The 23,811-nt window shown below is 43.9% G+C and overlaps 1 protein-coding gene across 2 annotated transcripts in view; it reads right to left on the bottom strand.

The window, feature by feature from the left end:
- The window catches only part of c20h8orf34 (chromosome 20 C8orf34 homolog), a 56,910-nt gene that overhangs the window by 18,602 nt on the left and 14,497 nt on the right, over positions 1 to 23,811 (bottom strand). For both annotated transcript variants that reach the window (XR_003834217.1, XM_029457934.1), the window contains exons 2-8: positions 22,839 to 22,983; positions 22,494 to 22,625; positions 20,370 to 20,489; positions 19,827 to 19,855; positions 18,729 to 18,892; positions 13,959 to 14,125; positions 1,951 to 2,086 (exon numbers count right to left, since the gene is read on the bottom strand). Coding sequence is in view for 1 of the 2 variants with exons in the window: in XM_029457934.1 (XP_029313794.1) it covers positions 1,951 to 2,086; positions 13,959 to 14,125; positions 18,729 to 18,892; positions 19,827 to 19,855; positions 20,370 to 20,489; positions 22,494 to 22,625; positions 22,839 to 22,983 (893 nt within the window). In the remaining variant the exon portion in view is untranslated. The remainder of the gene's footprint in view (positions 1 to 1,950; positions 2,087 to 13,958; positions 14,126 to 18,728; positions 18,893 to 19,826; positions 19,856 to 20,369; positions 20,490 to 22,493; positions 22,626 to 22,838; positions 22,984 to 23,811) is intronic.

The raw sequence follows: 23,811 nt of genomic DNA, 5'->3' as shown, positions 1-23,811 counted from the left end.
ACAACACACGGGCCACACGGCACTTTACACTTCTACAGACCAGCAGAGAGTCCAGAGGAAGCAGCGTGCTCCCCGACACGCTGCCGCTGGTTAGAGTGACGGGGGGGTCGGCCAGCTCAGGAGAGACATTTAATATCTCAGATACACTTTTAGAAACAGAAGTCCATTTCCATCCATTTTATACAGACATAACAATAAAGTGCATTTCCTGCATGTTGTTAGTGTAGCGTGTATAACATTCAGCTCTGAATGACATGTGAACAAAGCCCTCTGTACAAAGCTTCAGAATATAGAGAGGAATGAAAGTGGAAAGTTTGGTGTATGTAAGTGCTACTGAAGTGGAGATTTCTGGCTCAGAGTCTGAGAGAAAGCTCCTTTAGAGAAAAGCTCCTTTAAAGATATGTATTGTAACATTCATACATGTTGTACACACTACAGGTGAACAGGGTCAAACATGTAACTAATAGATATCAGCAGGAAACTTCCCCACTTCATTACTCACATTAACACAATTACTTTTTATATTACAAGTGTTCTGACATTAAATATGTAAATGAGGCATTATGTAAAAGTGGATGTTGATGTTTTCTCTCCATGTTCTCCACTGTCCATAGCTTCAAAATGTCCAAACTGACCAGTGGATGTAGAAACATGTTTTTTCCTGAAGTGTCTCGCCTTAAGTTTAAAACTTCAGAAAGGTCTCGTGTGTACAGCAGTGCAGTCTGCAGGTGTGAAGCACTAACGGGGCCACATGTTAGTGTTAAAGGTCGGCCCACATTGAGCCGTGTTTGAAAGGTGCTGGTTATCTCATCAAGACGCAGCATAAAGTTTGTGTTCGCACTCTCCTGCTGCTGCCTGACCTCCTCCATCTCTCACTGAGGCACTCTGTGTGTCTGCAAGGACACGCGAGGATTCATGAATATGTGCGACACTCCTACAATCAACCCCGAGTGTTTCCAGGGAAGACAATGCGTGCAACACTTGTGCAGCTTAGTGATTTGTTTATGGGCCCTGCACTCACCAAAAAATGACGATGAAAGACCACGACTCCTACGCCAATAAAAGTCGGGGAGGATTTTGTGGTCAGGTTATAGAGGCCGAAGCAAGAATTTGGACTGAAGCAGAAGGAGAGAGGGAGTCAGAGACGGAGAACAGATGTCTGACATTTCAGTCACAAAAAAAGTAAACGCACGAGCCAAAGACGAGTCCAGATACAGATGCTGCTTTTCTCCTCCGCCGCTCCGACTCAGTGATAAGCCAACGCTATAAACCATTTGCTTTAAACATCCATTCAATAAACTGCCAGCTAAAAATCCACTGATACCATTCATGGCTCTGCAGACCTCTGACAACATCCCGCAGCCTGTGCGTGGAGAGAACCTGATAAGCAGCTGCAATGAAAGAAGAGTAGGAAACAAACAAATTCCAGAGCCCAAACAGAGGAGGCCGTGCAGGCAGATGTGCGCCTGGCGTCAGATACTCGTTTATCTCTGACTGGCATCAGGGAAGAGTCGTGCCCACACCTGCTTGTGGGATCAGTGAGCGCTACACTGAGCATCAGGAGAACAGGAAGTGTGTCAGAAGAGAGACTGTGATAAAGAGAGGAAGGTGATAATGGAGACGAGCATCAGGGTGAAAAGTAGTAACAATGGAATGCACTTCAGATATGATGTTACTCTCCAGGGTGGATGTTGAGGGGGGGGGGGAGGGGGTGGTACAGCCTTACTGCAGCTGAAATGTATTTGAATTCATTTAATTTCAAGGCTCCTAGAAAGACTAGATGCCACTCGTGATGAAAGTTAAGACGAACTTCACAAGAAAGAAACGACATCATTACTTAGTGTCACTTTGCCTAAATGTTTATTTTAACATTAAACAACATTTTAAGTTTGATGATCTACTTCAGATGTTGGATCAAATGTAACTGTAAGAGAAGCTGTGAACATTTACCTGGCACACCTGGAGCAGATGTTGAGTGTGACTTTGGCCTGCGGCTCAGCCTGATAGGAGCTGCGTCCCTGGCTGAACTTACTGCCGGATGGAGCCAAACCCGTCACGCCCTCCATCCTCAGGTCGTCCAGGTCCTCTGAGAGACACGAGGACAGACAGAGGAAGGAAAGAAAACAAGCAGCATCATTAATCATACTCTGGTCTCCCTGTCGTCACCGTGATGCCCGGTGACGACAGCCTGCCGAGAGCCAAAGGGAGCAGGCGAGCACATCACAGTAAATAAACATCCTCGCTGCCGCCTCACTCACTCACACACATCTACATCCTCAACACAAAAGTCTTTGTTATAAGAAGTGAAGCAGAAGAGTCCATGACAGCGCACTGAAACAGGAAGGGTACGTTAACAAGCTGAGAGCGAAAGAGGGGACAAAGAACAATGAGGTCGTGGTAAGAGGGAGACGGAGAGCTGGAAACTTGGGTTTCTTCTGATCTCTCCCTGTGTCCTCCACACACACACACACACACACACACACAGATCCCTGCGACTCTGAGGCCACATGTATGTTGTTCATCCTGTTTGAGTCTGCAGACAGTTACACACACACGACAGGTGCAGAGCTTTCACTTTGCTTCTCATTTAAATAAACTTTCCTTCGTCTGTCTTCTCTCTCCTCTAATAGACCTGCTTCATCTCAAAGTTCAGCTCCAGCTCTCCACATGGAACCATTGGAAGACTAAACAGGATCATCAGCCATCATATCCGAAATGTTCAGCATCAAGACACACATTTCTTTAATAGACGCTGCACCAGCATGGCGGGGAAAGAAAGCATAAATCACGCCAATAACAAGACTCACAAAGGAACAGAATAATATGCAGTCGACGATGAATATAAGAGATCAAACGAGAGTCTGAGTCAGACGGAACAGTCGGGTTTTCAAAGCGTCCTCTGGAGATAAAACATGTTGCAGTTCTTTCCGTGTTATGAGAACGAAGAGTCTGGACTCTGGTTTGCTGGTCAAGCTTTTTAAACACATGTTGAATCACGCAGAGCCTTTTGACCGTCACCATAACAACCACTGTCCCGTTCTTCCTTCAGACCAGAAGAATTTAGGAGCTCGGCCAATGAAGGAGGTCGCCTTCAGGACATACTGTCGCCTCTCGCTGCCATTGTTCCTGCTCGTCTACGTGCAGTACAGTGTGCACGACATCTGAAACCTACACGGCGACTTTTCCCTCACAGATCACTTTACCTAGCCTCTGGTAAATGGGTAAATGGGCCTCTCACACCTTGAAAGAGGAGAAAGCATGACTAATCACCTCATGAGAACGCTCTCCCTCCGTCAGCCGTCTCCGTCAGCCGTCTCCGTCAGGTGTCAGGAAATCCTTCTGACTTTAATCTAATCCACTAATTTGTGACTTTATCCTGATGCTGAATGTGCAGTCTGCGTCTGCGTCTGACGCTACTTCATGCAGCAACTGCCTCAAAATCACCAGATGCCCCATCACACCACATAAGACACAATATTGTCAATATAAAAATATATTTATTGCATTATATAAAACAGAAGTGTGTCAACAGCTGTTTTCTCTAATGCAATAAAGTTTTCAGTGCATTTCTTCCTTTTTTTTTTTAAACAACTTCCTGCCAATCCCTCTGAACCTCAGCAGCATCCAGTGCACTGCAAGAAAGCAATAGTTGTTTTTTTAAAAACGTTTTTACAATATTAATATTCCTATAATAAAAGGTGTACTGATTTGTTTAGATCCCCCCCCCCCCCCATGCCTCTATTTAACACCAAACACTGTATATGTATATTAAAGAAGATCGTTAACGTCACTCATCGGGTGTTCTGAGGACAGAGATGTCCCAGTAAAACCCTGAAGCAGCGCAATATTAAATGTCGTCACGCTTTGCATTGGAGGGGGGACGACGACGACGACGACAGAGCGAGCCACCGGCAATTTGCTGGTCGTGGGAAACTTCTCAAGTTAGGGCCTTCACCTTTTCCTCTTTGTCCCATCACACTATAACCCCCCCCCCTCCGGCGACTGACTAATGTGGCATGCCAGATTTTCTCTGGGTCACAGCCTGTGATACAAATCATTACTTGACACTTGGAAACATCCACATGTGAGACTTCCATTCATCGAGACTTCTCTTGATTCTTCGTTCACCGTGGAGGCAGGAGAGGAAAACTGAGTTCAAGGTGACACGAGGGGACGAGAGGACGAGCTGATGTTCATCAGTGTGTGCAGCGCTTCATGTCTTCATTTTCAGCAGTCTGAGTCTCCATGAGGCTGAACTCGGCTGACTGTGTATGGAGTGTTGAAGTGATAATATGAGTCTCCGGGGTTGGGAGTTGGGTGTGAGCGTTGTAAATGCTTCACAATGTTCACACTGATGACTAGACGCCTGAATATGATGCTGAAATTGCTTCTAATTAGTCAAGAAAAATAGATTTCGCAAACAAACAAAAACAGATATTTCGGGGGAAGTGGGACATTTAATCGACTACATTTCAATGTGTGGCAAATCTTCTGCACTATTAGTCATTGAAATTAACTATACATACATTACATATTATTTTCTACATTAGTCGTCTGGTCTATAAACGTCCATCCCAGTTCCTCAAAGTTCAAGAGAAATGTGTAATGTTCCTGAAGGTAACGTTTCCTCTCTCTCCTGTCATGGTGTCATCAGTCCTGTGTTGTATATGTAGTGAGACAGAGAAATGTGTAATGTTCCTGAAGGTAACGTTTCCTCTCTCCTGTCATGGTGTCATCAGTCCTGTGTTGTATATGTAGTGAGACAGAGAAATGTGTAATGTTCCTGAAGGTAACGTTTCCTCTCTCTCCTGTCATGGTGTCATCAGTCCTGTGTTGTATATGTAGTGAGACAGAGCAATGTTTAATGTCCCTGAAGGTAACGTTTCCTCTCTCCTGTCATGGTGTCATCAGTCCTGTGTTGTATATGTAGTGAGACAGAAATATGTGTAATGTTCCTGAAGGTAACGTTTCCTCTCTCTCCTGTCATGGTGTCATCAGTCCTGTGTTGTATATGTAGTGAGACAGAGAGATGTGTAATGTCCCTGAAGGTAACGCTTCCTCTCTCTCCTGTCATGGTGTCATCAGTCCTGTGTTGTATATGTAGTGAGACAGAGAAATGTGTGATGTTCCTGAAGGTAACGTTTCCTCTCTCCTGTCATGGTGTCATCAGTCCTGTGTTGTATATGTAGTGAGACAGAGACATGTGTAATGTCCCTGAAGGTAACGTTTCCTCTCTCTCCTGTCATGGTGTCATCAGTCCTGTGTTGTATATGTAGTGAGACAGAGAAATGTATAATGTTCCTGAAGGTAACGTTTCCTCTCTCTCCTGTCATGGTGTCATCAGTCCTGTGTTGTAAATGTAGTGAGACAGAGAAATGTGTAATGTTCCTGAAGGTAACGTTCTCTCTCTCTCTCCTGTCATGGTGTCAGCAGTCCTGTGTTGTATATGTAGTGAGACAGAGAAATGTGTAATGTCCCTGAAGGTAACATTTTCCCTCTCTCCTGTCATGGTGTCATCAGTCCTGTGTTGTATATGTAGTGAGACAGAGAAATGTGTAATGTTCCTGAAGGTAACGTTTCCTCTCTCTCCTGTCATGGTGCCATCAGTCCTGTGTTGTATATGTAGTGAGACAGAGACATGTGTAATGTTCCTGAAGGTAACGTTGCCTCTCTCTCCTGTCATGGTGTCATCAGTCCTGTGTTGTATATGTAGTGAGACAGAGACATGTGTAATGTTCCTGAAGGTAACGTTTCCTCTCTCCTGTCATGGTGTCATCAGTCCTGTGTTGTATATGTAGTGAGACAGAGAGATGTGTAATGTCCCTGAAGGTAACGTTTCCTCTCTCTCCTGTCATGGTGTCATCAGTCCTGTGTTGTATATGTAGTGAGACAGAGAAATGTGTAATGTTCCTGAAGGTAACATTTCCTCTCTCTCTCCTGTCATGGCGGAGTCTCCCCTTTGAGCAGCGTCAGCGTTGTGTTTGTAGCCAGAAGCTTCATAAACTGACTTTTTATCCAGTTTTAAGACACTCTAAATCTATTATCTTGATCCAGACCTTCGTCTTTTCTTATCGGTTTGATTGAGACCCCTAGTGGCAGAAAATGACATAATGTGCGTTTATTAATATGACATAAAACTGAGAAAGGCTTGAAATCTGCATAATTGAGGCTGAAAACAACATTTTTGCATAAAAAAAGACTTTAACGATTATTCGATAATCAAAATATTTGGTGATTATTTCTCCGTGGACCGACTAAAACCTAGCTGTGTTGTCTCCTCCGTGTCCAACACATATGACTGAGTGCATTCTCTCCAGCTTCTCAATAGAGCCTCATGCCTCCCACACAATACCACCGTGATAAGTTTACAGTGCGTCTCCCAGGAGACCAAGACAGCCTCCCGGGCCTCCGTCTAGACACAACAAGCGTCTGTCCACACTCGCCCGTTTGTCAGCCCGTCACACTTCCACTCCCTGGGCACAGGGGCAGCCATGCGTGCTCCCCCTGTCTGACGATGAGACATGGCAGATAAATAAAATGGCTCTGCACTGGGGTGGAGGGGTGGAGGAAGGGTGGCGTGGGGAGGTGGGGGGGAATGGAAACTATTCGAGCGATGCAATCCCAACAAAAGACCTGAGCAATGAGGAATTCCGTGCCGCAATCACTCAGTCACAGTAAAGCCAGGAAGGAGCAGATCAACTTTTTTCTGCTCCGCTCTCCAAGTTTCCATGTAATTTCATGTTGTTTAGACAGACTGGCTCTCTGCTGCTCTTCACAGGCTGAAGTCATAATTAGCGTGTTGGTTTCACAAATAACTTAATATACACCTTCCCTGGATGACACGTTGACAGATGTGTGGGTTGGAAACATCGAACGCACCCCACAAGAGGAGCCGGAGACACGCACACATGCGGCATCACCCCTACAAAGATATTCATCAAGGAAGGGTTAGGGTTAGAGAGTTTGTGTTGTTTATCTTCTATAACTCGTCTTCTGTCAGACGAGAGGAAACATCAGAACATCAGAGTTTGTGTTTCTAACTTTGTGTTTGTAGATTTCTCCTAAACTCTCCAACAGTTACATCACATACTGCATCATTTACATATTTAATGTCAGAACACTTGTAATATAAACAGTAATTGTGTTAATGTGAGTAATGAAGTGGGGAAGTTTCCTGCTGATATCTATTAGTTACATGTTTGACCCTGTTCACCTGTAGTGTCTACAACATGTATGAATGTTACAATACATATCTTTAAAGGAGGTTTTCTCTAAAGGAGCTTTCTCTCAGACTCTGAGCCAGAAATCTCCACTTCAGTAGCACTTACATACACCAAACTTTCCACTTTCATTCCTCTCTATATTCTGAAGCTTTGTACAGAGGGCTTTGTTCACGTCATTCACAGCTGAATTTATATACGCATTACTAACTACATGCAGGATATACATGTTTCACCTGTACAGTCTCTCCCCAAGTGAAAGAATGTATTTTCCATTCATGCCTGAGCGGTGACGGGCGGCGTCCCGCCACACAACTGTAATTAATGGTGTTTCAGTGATAGATGTTCAGTGTAAAACTCCACTCGCTCACACATGTGTGATACGAGATATAGATAAAAAGGCACACACTTTGCACCGACGCCTTCACAGACACTTGCAGACCTCACACTTCTGTTGCACACACACACACACACACACACACACACACACACACACACACACACACACACACACACACACACACCATTTGTTTTCCATTAAGCCGGAGCACCAAAGCCTGCACTCGGTGGTTAGTCGTCACACAGACATCTTTGATGTGAGTCGCGGCAGAGACGCATTTGTTTGGCTTAGTAATAAAAACAATATTCCAACTTACATTTCATAATTATGTCTCGGCTTTCAATCGCACCCTCCTCCTCCCCTCCGACCTAAAAATATGCCTGTGAGGCTCCACGACTCTCGCAGTAAAAGCCCTGATCAGAATCAGATGGCACATCACAGCTCGCAGGTCTGTGGAAAGTCTTAAGACTTTGGTGCAAACTCTTTTAACTCGCTTTCTAACCGCAAATATTAGAGAGATTAGGACGTCACTGCAGACTCAGCAGAGGATCGATGCATTACAGCGCAGTCGTTGGAAGAGTGACTTGTGTGTTGGAGATGAAATATCCAGACAGCTGATCAAGGCTGCCATCTACGATTCTAAATAATGATTTCTGTCTCTTCTAAAAGAACCGAGTGATGTGCTGCACAAGACGTCTGCAGAGACGTTGATGACAGAAGAGCACTTACATTACATGTAATAAAAACAAACATGCTGTTAGTACTGCGAGTGATCCTCTCAAAATATTACATTTCTGCTGTTTGTGATAAACACATAGATACAGCAACACAAACACTGACTGCTGATTACACACCACTTACTGCAGAATGACTATAACTCACTGGTCTCTTGAAGAGAACAGAGTTGTAACTTTATTCTCCTCTTTTAGAGAAGGGTTGTTAAGCTGATGACACAATGCAGTCTGTATCTGTCAGATAAACACAGACCCTCCTTCTTCTGCTTCTGTCTGTCTGCAGCAGCACGGAGTCCGTTCAGAGGCCCGCTGCGTGTCCGTACTGGCCGTGCTGCGTAACGTCTGCAGGGACATAAATCCAGCAGGAGTCTACTCCCCTATTGCTAATAATTGCCTCCAGTAATACCACAGCAATTTGCCTCTCGATTAGCACGTCCATCGGCAGTGTGGAGACTTTTATAGGCGTCAAATTGGGCACAGTTAAGACTTTTACTGGCGACATTCTTTCCCCATCGGCCGGCGAAGCCTTCAGAGGTGAGCGCCGCTTTAAGATCCAGACTCAAGAGAAAGATTTAGTGCTGAAGCAACAAACATCCTCTGCTGCTGTGTAGGTGCTTCACATGGTCTCCAGGGAAACTGTTGTGTATATGGGCAAAGATGAAGGGAGTGTGTGTGTGTGTGTGTGTGTGTGTGTGTGTGTGTGTGTGTGTGTGTGTGTGTGTGTGTGTGTTGCTAAGAGAGGCAGGGATGTGCACATGCTACACAAGTGTGTTGAGAAATTGGATGAATGAAAACTTTTACGTTCTGCAGATGGCGCTACAGGGAAGATTAGTAACTTTGTGTTCGGAGAGGACATTAAAGTCTGGACCAACGAGTGGACTGAATGTCTGTCTGTCTGACGGACTGACTGTCTGTCTGACGGACTGTCTGTCTGTCTGACGGACTGACTGTCTGTCTGTCTGACGGACTGACTGTCTGTCTGTCTGACGGACTGTCTGTCTGTCTGACGGACTGTCTGTCTGTCTGTCTGTCTGATGGACTGACTGTCTGTCTGACGGACTGACTGACTGTCTGTCTGTCTGTCTGTCTGTCTGTCTGTCTGACGGACTGACTGTCTGTCTGTCTGTCTGTCTGTCTGATGGACTGACTGTCTGTCTGACGGACTGACTGACTGACTCTGTCTGTCTGACGGACTGTCTGTCTGTCTGACGGACTGTCTGTCTGTCTGACGGACTGACTGTCTGTCTGTCTGACGGACTGACTGTCTGTCTGTCTGACGGACTGTCTGTCTGTCTGACGGACTGACTGTCTGTCTGTCTGACGGACTGTCTGTCTGTCTGACGGACTGACTGACTGTCTGTCTGACGGACTGACTGACTGTCTGTCTGACGGACTGACTGTCTGTCTGACGGACTGACTGACTGTCTGTCTGACGGACTGACTGACTATCTACTACTTCAGAATATCTCTTCCATCACATAATATAAGAACTTCCTCTTATTCTTAATATTCTGCCATGAATAACAACAGTTTTGCTCGTTCACCACAGAAAGTCATTTAGTGGACTCAGCAAAGGTTCAGGCCTCCATGAGATGAAGATCTAAGACTATAATGGCCCTCAGAGGCATCTGATGACCTCCAACAGGGAACATGTTTCACTTACACTTCAGGGGAAGTTTGTTTCACTTCCCTTTAGGAAAACAAAGCTTTTGTATCGTAGCACAAACTGCTTGATGAAAGCAGATATAACGTCGTGAGACAGAAGAGGCAGACATCGTGCGTCCTCCAGCAGGCCGACGCTCAGAGATCAGACGTCGCTTCATCACAGCCTCAGAGCGGGAGGAGAGGGGAAGCCATGTCAGCGTCTCATACTAACAGGGTGCATATACACTGTAAGTGTGTGTGTGTGTGTGTGTGTGTGTGTGTGTATACACACTGTATAAGTGTGTGAGCATGTGGATGTTCCAGCCTCCACAGTTAGAAGAGAAGTGCTTGTTAGTCGCACCAGAGAAAGATTACAGCTCAACATTCATATCATCACTTCACACAGACACGACTTCTCATTATGAAGTAAATGTTTCACAATGTAGAGCTGTAGAATAATGAGCAGTGTTGATCTTGGTTACTATAGAGAACAATAGAGATGATGCCAGCAGGCGTGTACATACTGAGTACTATACACGTGTGGAATCCTTCCAGCAGTAACTTTACAGCGGAGACCTGGCTGACTCGTCTCATTAACTTATCATGCAAGGCCACGAGCAGGTTTCTGCCCACACACTGAACTCGTTTCTTATTATCAGTGTAAAACTGAGCGAGAAGCTCCAATAATGAGTCATGTTTCAGTATGCTTTGGACTGCGGCAGATATTAAGTAACTAAAGAAAACTACTGGGAAACACGGAGAGCAGCTTGACAATCAATAACCCTCCGAGCTGATTCTATGTTCTGAACAAAACAAATCAACCTTAAGCCTGTCTGTGGGTTTTAGAATTGTTCTCCATGTGGACAACCAGCCAGCAGCAGCACAGTGAACCTGCAGGAGGATCTTATGCTCTCATAAGCTTCTTATCCAGGTGCTGGCAAAAAGACACCCAGTGTGGAAAACCTCCTGCTCAATATGGAAGCGAGGATTATCTGCTAACGTTCTTTAAATCTTCTGAGCCGGCTTTTATTACGCATGGACACACTGCTGCTGCCGTCCTGCCTCCCAGTGGACATTCTGCAACATGTTGCATGAACTCTCTCGCTCTGCAGACGTGTGGACACGTAGATATGATCCACGCCACGTCTCAGCGTGTTTGAGCAGCTACATGACAGTGAAGCATCATCAGGGATGATGTCATGTTCTGCATCTCTTATGCATGTGTTCTTTTTATCAATAGAGAATCTTGAACCATAATGACATGAAGCCCACTGTCCCAGTGTGTGCTGTACGAGGGGACTGATATGTAACTATTTCTTGTATTTTTGATACATTTGAATGAAAGTAAAGAAACTTCACTTTAAATCAAACGTATCATGTGAAACCCTAACGAGTGAACTCCCTGACCCACAGCAGCTGTAACTCCACATGTCCTCCACTAGATGTCATCCTAAGCAAACACTTAAACACTGGTTAACGTGCCTCCAACAATCTTCTGTATGTGAGAGGACACAACTTCACATGTTATCCACTAACTCCTTATTGCTTTGCTAAATCAAAAGTAAGAGATAATAAGGCAAAGAAATATGATTTATTAAACAAATGAATAATAAATATTCATGAATTGACTTATAATTCACTCTTTACTGCCGGAACAATAAAGCATCTTCAAGTTAATCACGATGCTGCAGACAGACTGAACACATTCGATCCTCTCTGCATGGAGTTCCACTGAACTTCAGGGTTGAGTTTAAAGCACTACATGGCCCAGCATGCACCTGGGAGCTTTTATATCCACCTGCATGCAATCTCAGTCTTGTGGTGTATCATTTAGAATTATTTGTAACGCTGTTTTGAAAGGTGCGATATGAATAAAGTTATTGTTATTTACATGTTTGAGTCCCTCCCAGCTGACCACATGTTTGAACCTTCCTGTGAACAGCAGCGAGTAAAAAGAGAAATATCCCCGGGGATCAACACGCCATCACAGGATCACTAATCCTGCCAAGGACCATCCGTCTCCTCCTGCGGCGCTCTGAAGGAGAGATCCTCTGAGGGAGGCAGACAGCGGCGGGACCGACCCGGCTGAGCCAGAACGACCTCGCTGCTTCCTTTGAGCTCAATCAATGAGCTTTATTTAACACTATTATACAACGCTGTCCTCTCATATAAACTCACGGTTACAAGGAGAAAGACATTTAGAACATAAATAAACACAATTAAATTCAGGATTAAAATGTTAAATGTCACCGTCTCACAAATAATGTAAGATCTATAAGATCTGAATGTGTTCTGGTGACACTCCTTTGAAACGTGAAGATCTTTTTGAAGATCAGTTTTCCAAAGAAAAGTATTGGATGGATTATGGATTAACTGTTAAAGTCATTTTTGATGCAGAAACGTCTGTTTTCAGCCTCTTAAACATGGAGATTTTCTCTGTTTCATATCATATTAAAGTGAATATCTTTGATTTAAAAGACACACAAACTATAAATCTAGAAATGAATCAGCAGATAAATCGATGATGAAAATAACTGTTAGTTGCGCTCGTTGTTATTACACAGCTTTTCAACACTGATTAGCGATTATACATGTGTAGCTTTGAGAGCGAGAGCGACCGTGTGTTGCAGAAACAGTGTGTGCAACCTGCAGTCCTCTCTGCCACACATCTATAAAGAAACGTGACCCTGCGGACGACCCCGATGACAAGATCCTGCTAACAAGCACGAGCGCCTGAGCGCCTGACAGCGGAGCAGAGAGCGCCGACGCACGGAGCTGGCGTGTCACCACAGAGCGGCTCAGAGACACTGCAGCTCTTTAATTGGGGCTCATGTTGTAAAAGAGGGCGGTTGTTATTCTTCAAAGAAGACCTTCATGTCAGACATTTGTTAGCGAACGGAGAAGAAAGCAGAGACTTTACATTGAGTCCTATTTGTAGGGAAGACTTCCCAGCGATGGATACAGGAGTCTTTTAAAGAGCTGCAGTAAATATATTAAGTGTGTGTGTGTGTGTGTGTGTGGGTGTGTGCGTGTGTGTAACATATTATTATCGCAGGTTATAGCATATGTTCCTCACATCGTGCAGCCATATTTATTACCGTTATTATTTCATATCTAAGTTGATATTCAGCTTAAATGGAGAATATTCCTCACTATCTTGCAGCTGAAGAGTGTGTATAATAAAGAGTGCACTGCCCACAGCTATAGCGATACTCAACAGTGTTATTGCACATGTTCCTCACATCGTGCAGCCTTAGTTACAAAGCAGGAAGAAGCAGCTCGACTCCAGAGAGTCGTTCCTGCAGGGAGATACACAGAGCGAGCTTCACAGTGAGGTATTAATCCTGCGCAGACATCAGACGCTCTGTCACCTTCTCCTCCATCTCAAGACGGACATGAAGGCATGTGAGCACTCAAACACACAGAAGGTAAATAAAAGGAGCGACTTTGTGAGTCTTCAGTTGTCAGAGTGTAAACAGGAAGCAGCTCTTCAGTGCCATTTCATACAGTGCGTGTCTCCATCTCCACATTCTCCTTTACAAATGTCCCTTACATCCAACCCCCACTTTCCTTTCTGTACTTTACTTCTCTCTGTAAGTGCTTCTAAACTCCCAGGGAATATGTGTGAACATGTGATGCAATACAAATACACAAGTGATACAATACCAGCAGTTTCACTTTATCTCCGTGACTCTTCTCTGATAAATAAAATGTATATAATGTAGGTTTGTGTCCTTCCTTCATCCTCGAGTGTTCTTCCATCAGTTGTGTGTGATGCTGCCTGAGAGCTTCTGAACACTCGTTAAAGGATGATGATGATGTTCCTCTTATAAAGACATTGAAGTACTTTTGGACTTCTGAATATCAGAACTACTCTCTGAGAGGAAAGTGAGTCGGATCTAAATTGTTTTCTTTCCAGCAAACGAAAGCATTTCATGTGGATTCATTGTTCTGCACAACAAAGTTCACACATTAATAATGTGTGTGTGTGTGTGTGTGTGTACATGCAGAACACATTACCCAGAAGCTCCATGGCATCGTCCTCGTCCTCCATCTCTTCCTCTGCGCCGGAGGGAGCAGGGCTGTGCAGTGAATCAAAGGAGTCCTGGGACAACATGGCTGCCAGGAGCTTCTTGTGATGCTGCTGCTGCTCCTTTAAACCTTTGCTCTTTGTTTCCACCTTCAGGCTGAGGAGGAGCACAAGACGAGTCAGACGCTAAAAGACTTTCTCTCACAGAGCGCCAGGATATTTATTGACACACGACGACTGACGATACATCAGACGGTATTATTTCCCCACACAGCTCACGTTGGAAGTTGATCTGAGAGACATAGTGACAGAATTAGCTTGTGTAATAATAACTATTAATTACATCCTCTCATCCTAATCCGTCAGGTTTGTATCTAATGCTGTGTCTCCCTCCGTGTTGTGTAGACGTGAGGTTCAAAGTGTTTCACCACTTGTTGGTCGAGACATTGACGATGAATACTGCACTGTAGCCGTGTCTAAACATACGCAACAGGATGCAGTTATGGAAATACATATTCTCTCTGTCCATGTGCATCACAGCTCCCTGCAGCTCCTCAGGAAGTCTCTCTGCTGCTTTTAAATGTAAAACAATTCATAAATAGTAAGAAATAAAAAGCTTTTTCTCAGGTGACACGAACATGGAGAACGGCTGGAAGTTATATCTCCTTCCTATACGCTCAGAGCTACAGATACAATTACCTCCATATTGGAGAAATTAATTTGCACATCCCACAGGATTGAGGGCGTGGATTAGAGGAGCGGAAGAGTATTAATTTGATGTTAATCTCAGTTTAACGACTTCTCTTTACAGATAATGGGGAAGGGTCATAAGATGCCAGAAAAGTCTTCTTACGCTCTGTGTGGGATAATTAGATGTGGAAAGCAAAGTGGTCTGTGTGATTCTGTGTGATTCTGCACCGCTGGTCTCTTAATCTCACCATGAACCAGAAAGTGCAACATTTTCCTGTCGATGTTTTCACACATCGCTGAAGAGGAAGAGGGACAAAGTCTTATATTGAAAGAAGGAAAGTAATAAAGAGAGGAGGGTTAAGTCTTATTACTTTTACGTGTTGCACTATATTATACTATATACTCATATCTCTGCTGGCAGCTATTTCCCCCCCTATAGGGACCGACCTCCGGGGGTAAACCCAGTCAGTGAACAACCTGTGTGCCATTTCCTGCCACTAGAGGTCTCTGAATCAAAACAACAATAAAAGTTGGAGTTTGGTGTGAGTTAAAAACACCAAGATCTAAAAAGTGTCTTAAAACTGGATAAAAAGTCAGTTTATGAAGCTTCTGGCTACAAACACAACGCTGACGCTGCTCAAAGGGGAGAGGACGTCATGACAGGAGAGAGAGGAAACGTTACCTTCAGGAACATTACACATCTCTCTGTCTCACTACATATACAACACAGGACTGATGACGCCATGATAGGAGAGAAAGGAAACGTTACCTTCAGGAACATTACACATTTCTCTGTCTCACTACATATACAACACAGGACTGATGACACCATGACAGGAGAGAGAGGAAACGTTACCTTCAGGAACATTACACATCTCTCTGTCTCACTACATATACAACACAGGACTGATGACACCATGACAGGAGAGAGAGGAAACGTTACCTTCAGGAACATTACACATCTCTCTGTCTCACTACATATACAACACAGGACTGATGACACCATGACAGGAGAGAGAGGAAACGTTACCTTCAGGAACATTACACATCTCTCTGTCTCACTACATATACAACACAGGACTGATGACACCATGACAGGAGAGAGAGGAAACGTTACCTTCAGGAACATTACACATCTCTGTCTCACTACATATACAACAGAGGACTGATGACACCATGACAGGAGAGAGAGGAAACGTTACCTTCAGGAACATTACACATCTCTCTGTCTCACTACATATACAACACAGGACTGATGACACCATGACAGGAGAGAGAGGAAACGTTACCTTCAGGAACATTACACATCTCTCTGTCTCACTACATATACAACACATGACTGATGACACCATGACAGGAGAGAGAGGAAACGTTACCTTCAGGAACATTACACATCTCTGTCTCACTACATATACAACAGAGGACTGATGACACCATGACAGGAGAGAGGAAACGTTACCTTCAGGAACATTACACATCTCTCTGTCTCACTACATATACAACACAGGACTGATGACACCATGACAGGAGAGAGAGGAAACGTTACCTTCAGGGACATTACATATTTCTCTGTCTCACTACCAATACAACACAGGACTGATGACACCATGACAGGAGAGAGAGGAAACGTTACCTTCAGGGACATTACATATTTCTCTGTCTCACTACCAATACAACACAGGACTGATGACACCATGACAGGAGAGAGGAAACATTATTCGTAATGTTAAATATTATACCTTTAAAAGACAATAAACAGCAGACTTCCCCTCCCTCCTATCAGGACCTTTGTCTTTTATAGTAGTATGTTAGAAGTAGTTTATGGCACTGACAGACATAAGATAAGGAAGTCTCATTTCACTGGACTGACCAAAATCAGCCATTTCCTTGAATATACCTCTGCCACAGTAACATCTGATTTCCCATGAGCCCCTGCACTCATCCATCCAGACTTTGCAGCCAATCACACACAGAGCCACGAGCAGCTGTCAGCTCTGCTTACAGTCCGCAGTGACAGGTGGGCTGGAATAAGGGACGGAGCAAGAAAACTCACCAAAGTAAGAAGAGGAAGATGGTTTGACAAGTAAGGTCAGGTACAAGAGAACATGTGGGGAACTAGTCCCAAAGTGTGTGAGATGGGATTTTAATACTGCTGTACAAACCTAAACAAACACTTTTTAGCCTGTATTTTTTCCATTTTGGCCAATAGACAACATTAAAAGTGTGCTGAATGAGCTATTAGCTGTTCCTGTTTGCAATGCACTCATGAACACACTATACAGACATGTAACACTGGAATATTTTGACATACTGAAGTAAATACAAAAATGTGACGATCCTCAGGCAAGTCGTACGTTTACGGAGGTTTATTCGTAATGAGATAAAAAAGTGTTAGCACGATCTTAGCCTGATATTAGCATGATATGAGCACAATCTTAGCTTAATCTTAGCCTGATGTCAGCATGATGTTAGCATGATGTCAGCCTGATGTTAGCCTGATGTCAGCCTGATGTTAGCAGGATCTTAGCCTGATGTTAGCATGATGTTAGCACGATCTTAACTTGATGTTAGCCTAATGTCCGCCTGATGTCAGCCTGATGTTAGCATGATGTCAGCCTAATGTTAGCCTGATGTCAGCCTGATGTTAGCAGGATCTTAGCCTGATGTTAGCATGATGTTAGCACGATCTTAACTTGATGTTAGCCTAATGTCCGCCTGATGTCAGCCTGATGTTAGCATGATGTCAGCCTAATGTTAGCCTGATGTCAGCCTGATGTTAGCAGGATCTTAGCCTGATGTTAGCATGATGTTAGCACGATCTTAGCTTGATCTTAGCCTGATGTCAGCATGATGTCAGCCTGATGTTAGTCTGATGTCAGCCTGCTGTTAGCACGATCTTAGCCTGATGTTAGCATTATGTTAGCATGATCTTAGCTTGATCTTAGCCTGATGTCAGCATGATCTTAGCCTGATGTTAGCATGATGTCAGCGTGATGTTAGCATGATGTCAGCCTGATGTTAGCCTGATGTTAGCAGGATGTCAGCCTGATGTTAGCTTGATTTTACCATTATGTTAGCACGATGTTAGAGGGATTTAGTGGGCTTAAAAATAACTTTATGGATCCTCTGCTTACAGCTGCTTCTAACCTTAAATCACAGATAAAAAACAAATATGTTTTTGTTTGTTTGTCTTTGAGGTTCTGTTGGAAAACAGCTCAGACGATATGAAAGTCTTGATCTTCAAACAGAATCTGAAATTTGCAATTAAGACTTGATATGAAGGATGCATCAGTTCCAAAGAGCAGGGCTGTGATTATTTTGGGATGCTGCACAATTTTCTCACAGTCTTAGGTTAACACACACGCAGCTCATCAGTGAGCCCACACACACCCCATCTTCAGCTCAGGCTTTAACTAAGTGATTCCTCCCTATAATCCACCCATACAGTAACATAATGAGATTAACACTGTGTGGATGTCAGCTCAGGCCCGCACAAGATTTATGGTTTTATATCCAATCCTCCTCTAATAAGTCACATCAGCAGCTCCAGTGCATGTGACACACACACACACACACACACACACACACACACACACACACACACACACACAGAAATAGTAACATCTGTAAGGAGAAGTCTGAGAGGCGATCTGGAACTTGGATAGTTTTGCAAACACATTAATTTACAATAGAAAAGTGAGAAAAGCTTCCTGAGAGGGCGACAAACAATTTAACACACGAGTCAATTATATTGTGAAAAAGGGGCCATTTTTAAAATAACAAGCACAAAATTCCTTTGGCCTTGAGCGCACAGAAATGAGGTTAACTTTAATTTGAAATTGGGTTGAAGCAGTATCATGGCAAGCACGTTTAATCACGCCTTTGAAATGGGATTATCAAACCCATTCAGCTGGGCCTTCCTCAGGCAGCCTACCTCCTCATCTTTAAAGAGCCAACAAAAGCTCAGGGAACTTTCTTCAAGTTTTAAACTTTCCGTTTTTTATTTAAAATGATTCACACATGCATGGTCATATCTATGACTTCACACACTCATAGTGCCAATCACCAACCTCCCAGCAGGGCTGCTGTCTCCACTCCAGCACACTTCAGTTTTAGCCCGAGGGACGGGGGGCTGCAGCATCTCAGAAGCCAGCGGGTCTGCGTCTTCTTCTTCCCGACCGACCCACTCCCCCACCACCCGAGGGCGCACCACTGAGTTATAGCCGCCCAAGTTCTAAAAGAGTAATGGAGAAATAAGAAGAGGGAGAGATGCAGATTCAAATGACAAAGAGCACAGAAGTCAGAACCAGAAAACCTTTTCCAGGGTTCCCAGCTTTCAAGGATCACAGATGAAGGTCATGGTGTGAACTTCTATTGATTGGCTGCAGTATTTGAATGGCGGCCTATGAATGTACCACAGAGCTTTAACCACGAGTCCTGGAATCTACATTTTCCAGGTCAGCTAAAGGTTTGTTTAACGTCAGCTTTCTCGCCCTTGTTTGACCTGCATCAAAAATAACTTCTAATTCTATCCTTGCACAAAATATTTTATTTTTTACAAACGTTCAAGGATGAAGAACCCATGTTTATGTGAACACATTGAGTTTCACCCTCTACACAGTATTGTCTGAGGCGTGTCTAAGCCAGCACAAACATCCCCCCCCCCCGCTCAAAAGAGATGTCTGCTTGTCTAAATCCAGGATAGTATCAAATGCTATTTTCTCTGCATGATCAGAGCAGGTGTTTAGTATTCATTCCTTGTCCCGTCCCACAGAGAGGAGGAAAATCTCCGGGCTGAGAGCCAAGGACGTTGGACATGTACCGCTGCCTGCCTGCACTGAGCAAAAAGTGAAGTCCCTGTCAAAACATGCTGCGTCCCTCATGCAGACACATCGTTTCCACTCAGCTCGGTGCGTTTCAGGCCTGTGCAGCCACTGCACTGGTGAGTTCGGGGAGAATCGGGGCCATGCGAGGACAAAGACGGAGCCCAGAGGAAGCTTTGAGTGTAAGATGCTGAAGCAGCAAGGGAGACGGAGGACATGCTTACTGAAGCCTCACACATCACTTCCATGAGACAGCAGTTCATCCTCAGAAACGTCCTGAAACATGGCTTGTATTTGATGTAGCATGAACGAGCAGTGTACTGGAGGATTTGATAAAGACTATACCTGGTCGAGCTCGTCAGAGATGGCGATACCTGCAGAGAGAAGAAAATGTGTTAAAGCACAGAAGCATCTAATACCGTTTAAAATCCTCTCAGGTATCCATGCAGGTTTAGAAGATAAGCTTCTTGATCCAGTTTCCTCTCAGGATTTACTGTGACATTTACAGAAAGGCCTTCACTTTATTACCGTGTTAAAAGGGAGATATATTTTTGTATTTCTCCTCTTATCTGTAGAGCTATTCATCAATTTACATGAGTTACTGAGTGTTGGAGAGATGTCTGCCTTCCTGGAAATCTTTACCCGGTTACTCAAGATAATCCACAGAATTTATTGTGAGCAGTTTCATGTCGGAACTACTTTCTCTCTGCCGCATCACCACGCAGAAGGAATCGTCCTGAGTCAGACATCCGTACAGCCGACATCTCCTACACTCAGCAGCTCACTCCTAAACTATGTAGATTGATAAAAAAAATTGGCATGAACTGTCCCTTTAAGACGTGTTAAGTATGGAGTGAGCGTGCTTTCTGCTGAGTTACGGCCACTCACTGCGTGACAGACTCTCCAGAGCCTTGCCCAGCTTCTTGCTCTCCTGCAGGATGTGGTTGAGCTCGTCAAAGTCGCGGCTCTCCCTCCAGTCCCAGGACGGGCACTCGATTGACCGAGGCACTGCACAAACATCACAGATAAACTCAGCAGATTAATCCTCCATAAACAACAACATCACAACCTTTACAAACCAGGGGGCGTGACCAATAAATGAAAATGCAAAATACTCGCCTGTGAATTTTATGTCTGGGGCTTTCATTGTGAAAGGTGAGAAGGAAGGATCTTAGTCAAGGTTGAAAGGAGTAATAGTGTGCTGGACGCAGGCTAGGGGACAGTGTCTGTCAGTCTCTTTGATTAACATTCAAAATAAGTCAAAGAGGAACAGGAAGTGACCCACATACTGTCCCGACGTCCTGCCCACGTCCTCCAGCAGCGTCCCTCAGCATGATGGATAATTCATAAACTGCTGGACATTATTTATAAAAAGGAAAGAGCGGTTCTCTCTTAAAGGGAGGGATTACTTGTATCCATATCTAACATTCTTATGCTCCAACATGAACATGAAGTCGGTTCTAAACAGACGCTTCAGCAGGATGGAAAGGTTTTCAGAATAAAACTCCTGCATGTTTGATAGAAACCCATGTTCCAACAGGTGAGAGGGAATATCTGACAGCACTGCTGCCTCTGTCTGTCACCCTCCACCAGGGCAGCACAATTAATGGAATATTAATCGTGATTTTGGTCTCCTATTAATAAATGAACACGATCGACGTTTAACAAGCTCACAGAAAACATGTTGCAGCGCAGACGCAACGTGAAGAAGAACCAAAGAATTGTCAGTCAGCATGGACGTAGTTCAACGTCACGTGAACGCTGCGCTGCTAAAAGGTCTGCGAACAGTTGTATTTCAAATCTCCTGCTAAGAAATGTGCTGTGTTATTAAATAATGTATTTTTGTCCAGAACAAGTCGCTGCCAAACTAAATTACACAAATAAAATATGATTTGAGATGTTTGTAAGATTACAAAAAGCAAACAAATGTACATCTAATGTTGGAGTTACATTAGAAAGTTTCCACATATGAAACAATGCTCACGTAAATGTAAGAATGTGTAACTTGCTTCTGGTTTTATTTATTTATTTAATGGAGGAAAATCGATAGCAATATAAGATACTGTGCAGAAGCATTATGCTTCTGCCTGGACCTTTATAGTCATATTTTATACTAAATTACTACCAATATTTATATTTTGCTTCTAGGAGATGCACTGTGAATAAGGAGAAGATATATTTGATGCAAAGATTTGTACATAAGCAGGAATGTAGCACAACACAGCGTAGATTAAGCTCAGTGAGGTAGACGGAGGCCGAACATGAACCTCTGTCTCGCTGCAGATCCACCAGAGGAGCCTCGGTGTGTTTGTGGTACAATAATGATGAGCGGGTGCATTTGATTTACATTTTTCATGAGCTCTGCACACCAAAACACTGACAGCATGTTTAATTCATGTGATTTGACTTTACATGTGGCTTTGAAGGCTCCTTACAGGTGCAACTCTGTTTACCCGGACTCTCTCACTTCATGCTCTCATCCCGACACGCGTTTCTTACAATTGTGAGAAACGCTCCGCCCGACCGCAGACTGAAATAGACTTGGTCTGGCAGTGACGGAGCACAATGCTAAATTATTGAAGTCGTCCATTGCTCTGCATGCTCCCTATTTGACCCAGACTCTTCGTCTCCACTGTCACACTTCATCCTCACATCATAACTAGATCTTCTTCTTCTACAATTCATCTTCAGAGTGTCAGTGGCACTTTATAATGAACTCATCTGCAGGGCTGTGGGAGGGACTCAACACTGTGACTAACTTTAATTAGATATAATTATATCAAATCAAAAATGGAGATTAAACTCAATGAAGTGTGTAATTGGGATACAACAGGTAATACAACTTTGCAGCTTCTTATACTTAAGTGGATTGTAGGGGTGTGTGTGTGTGTGTGTGTGTGTGTGTGTGTGTGTGTGTGTGTGTGTGTGTGTGTGTGTGTGTGTGTGTGTGTGTGTGTGTAGAAATTTAAGAAAGTAGACACTTTGATGAGGATTTAAAGAAAATAAACTTACAGGACTTGGACTCTGGAGACGGGGGGGACATACAGGAAACTGCCAGGTCGCTCTTGGACTTTTTCGGTTTCTTTGGATGGATTTGCCACGGCTTCTCATAGTTGCTGTTTTCCCTTCGAGGGTTTTTGCTTTCTGTCGGGAGAGATAGTCACAATTTCTGCTCAGAATGTCCAGTTATGCAAATTTCTAGAAAGCACAAATGCAGGCTGAGTTCACTCTGCAGGTTCCGCTTCGCTCTTTGAGCTACATTCACCATGCACTGTGTGTATCGTGGGGTATGTGCAAAAACAAATACCTCATTTGCACATGTGTACATTATGCATGCTCGCATCCATGCGTACCGACCTGGGGAGCTCTGCGCCCACAGTGCTGCGGAGCCAGACAGAGCTCTGTGCAGCTTGCCCGGGCTGTCTTGCTTGGTCTGCAGGTGATCAATGAGAAAAGGGATTGGATGGTCGGGAGTCTCAGTTATCAATTTGGTCATCAACTCCTACAGGAGCAGAGTAAAGCAGAGAGCAGTTAGATGAAAGTGGCACTACAAAGAGGAGTGAGAGAAGATTATGGCCAGTGGAGTATCCACCATGCTGGAGCATTACATTCAGTATCAGGGTGTGTGAGAGGAGATAAGCTCCTCGTCTTCACTGTGCGACACCAAGTGTATCCTGAGGAATTTAAACAAGACGACAATACGTCCCCAGAAGATCAGAGCGCTTCCCTTCGGAGTCAATTACAAACAAGCGAGTCAGTGAGCTCAAAATCTGATTAGTAAACAAACACGACAGGTCAGTCGTGTTCCAAGATGTCGTGAAGCGAGAAGTCAGAACACTCCCCTGATGTTTTAAGAACAACACCAGACAACGTGGAGACGCATCAAGCTCATGGTTTCAGTGTTGGGAATAATCATGTTACTAAAGAGAGGAAAAAGACGCCATTATTTCATTCACACTAATTACTAAGAAAGTCATGTTGATGATCTCTGGTGGTGACCGATACAAAGACATCACCAGCTTTATCCACTATGATATTGAGCCAATGATAGAACAGTGCAAACATGCACAGAGAGTTTTGCAGCTGTGTGCAATTTGCTCTTTTTTGCAGAGGGAATAAATTATTTGTTTATTCTTTTATATAATAAACTTTTTTACAATCTTTTTTTTTCTAGTGTATTTTCAAAAATAACACAGGGAGCGTTATCCATCTATGCTTCATGACAACTGTCTGTGGGGAGATGATTAATTGAAGAACAGGAAAGTGGACTGATGGAGAAAAGTAGAGCAGGAGGTGAAAGAAGAAGGAAAGCACACAGTCACAGTCACAG

Source organism: Cottoperca gobio, chromosome 20 (genome assembly GCF_900634415.1).
Source record: "Cottoperca gobio chromosome 20, fCotGob3.1, whole genome shotgun sequence".
NCBI lineage: Eukaryota > Metazoa > Chordata > Actinopteri > Perciformes > Bovichtidae > Cottoperca > Cottoperca gobio.
The sequence above is the reverse complement of the archived record's forward strand: the minus strand, read 5'-3'. Positions and strand labels throughout refer to the sequence as shown.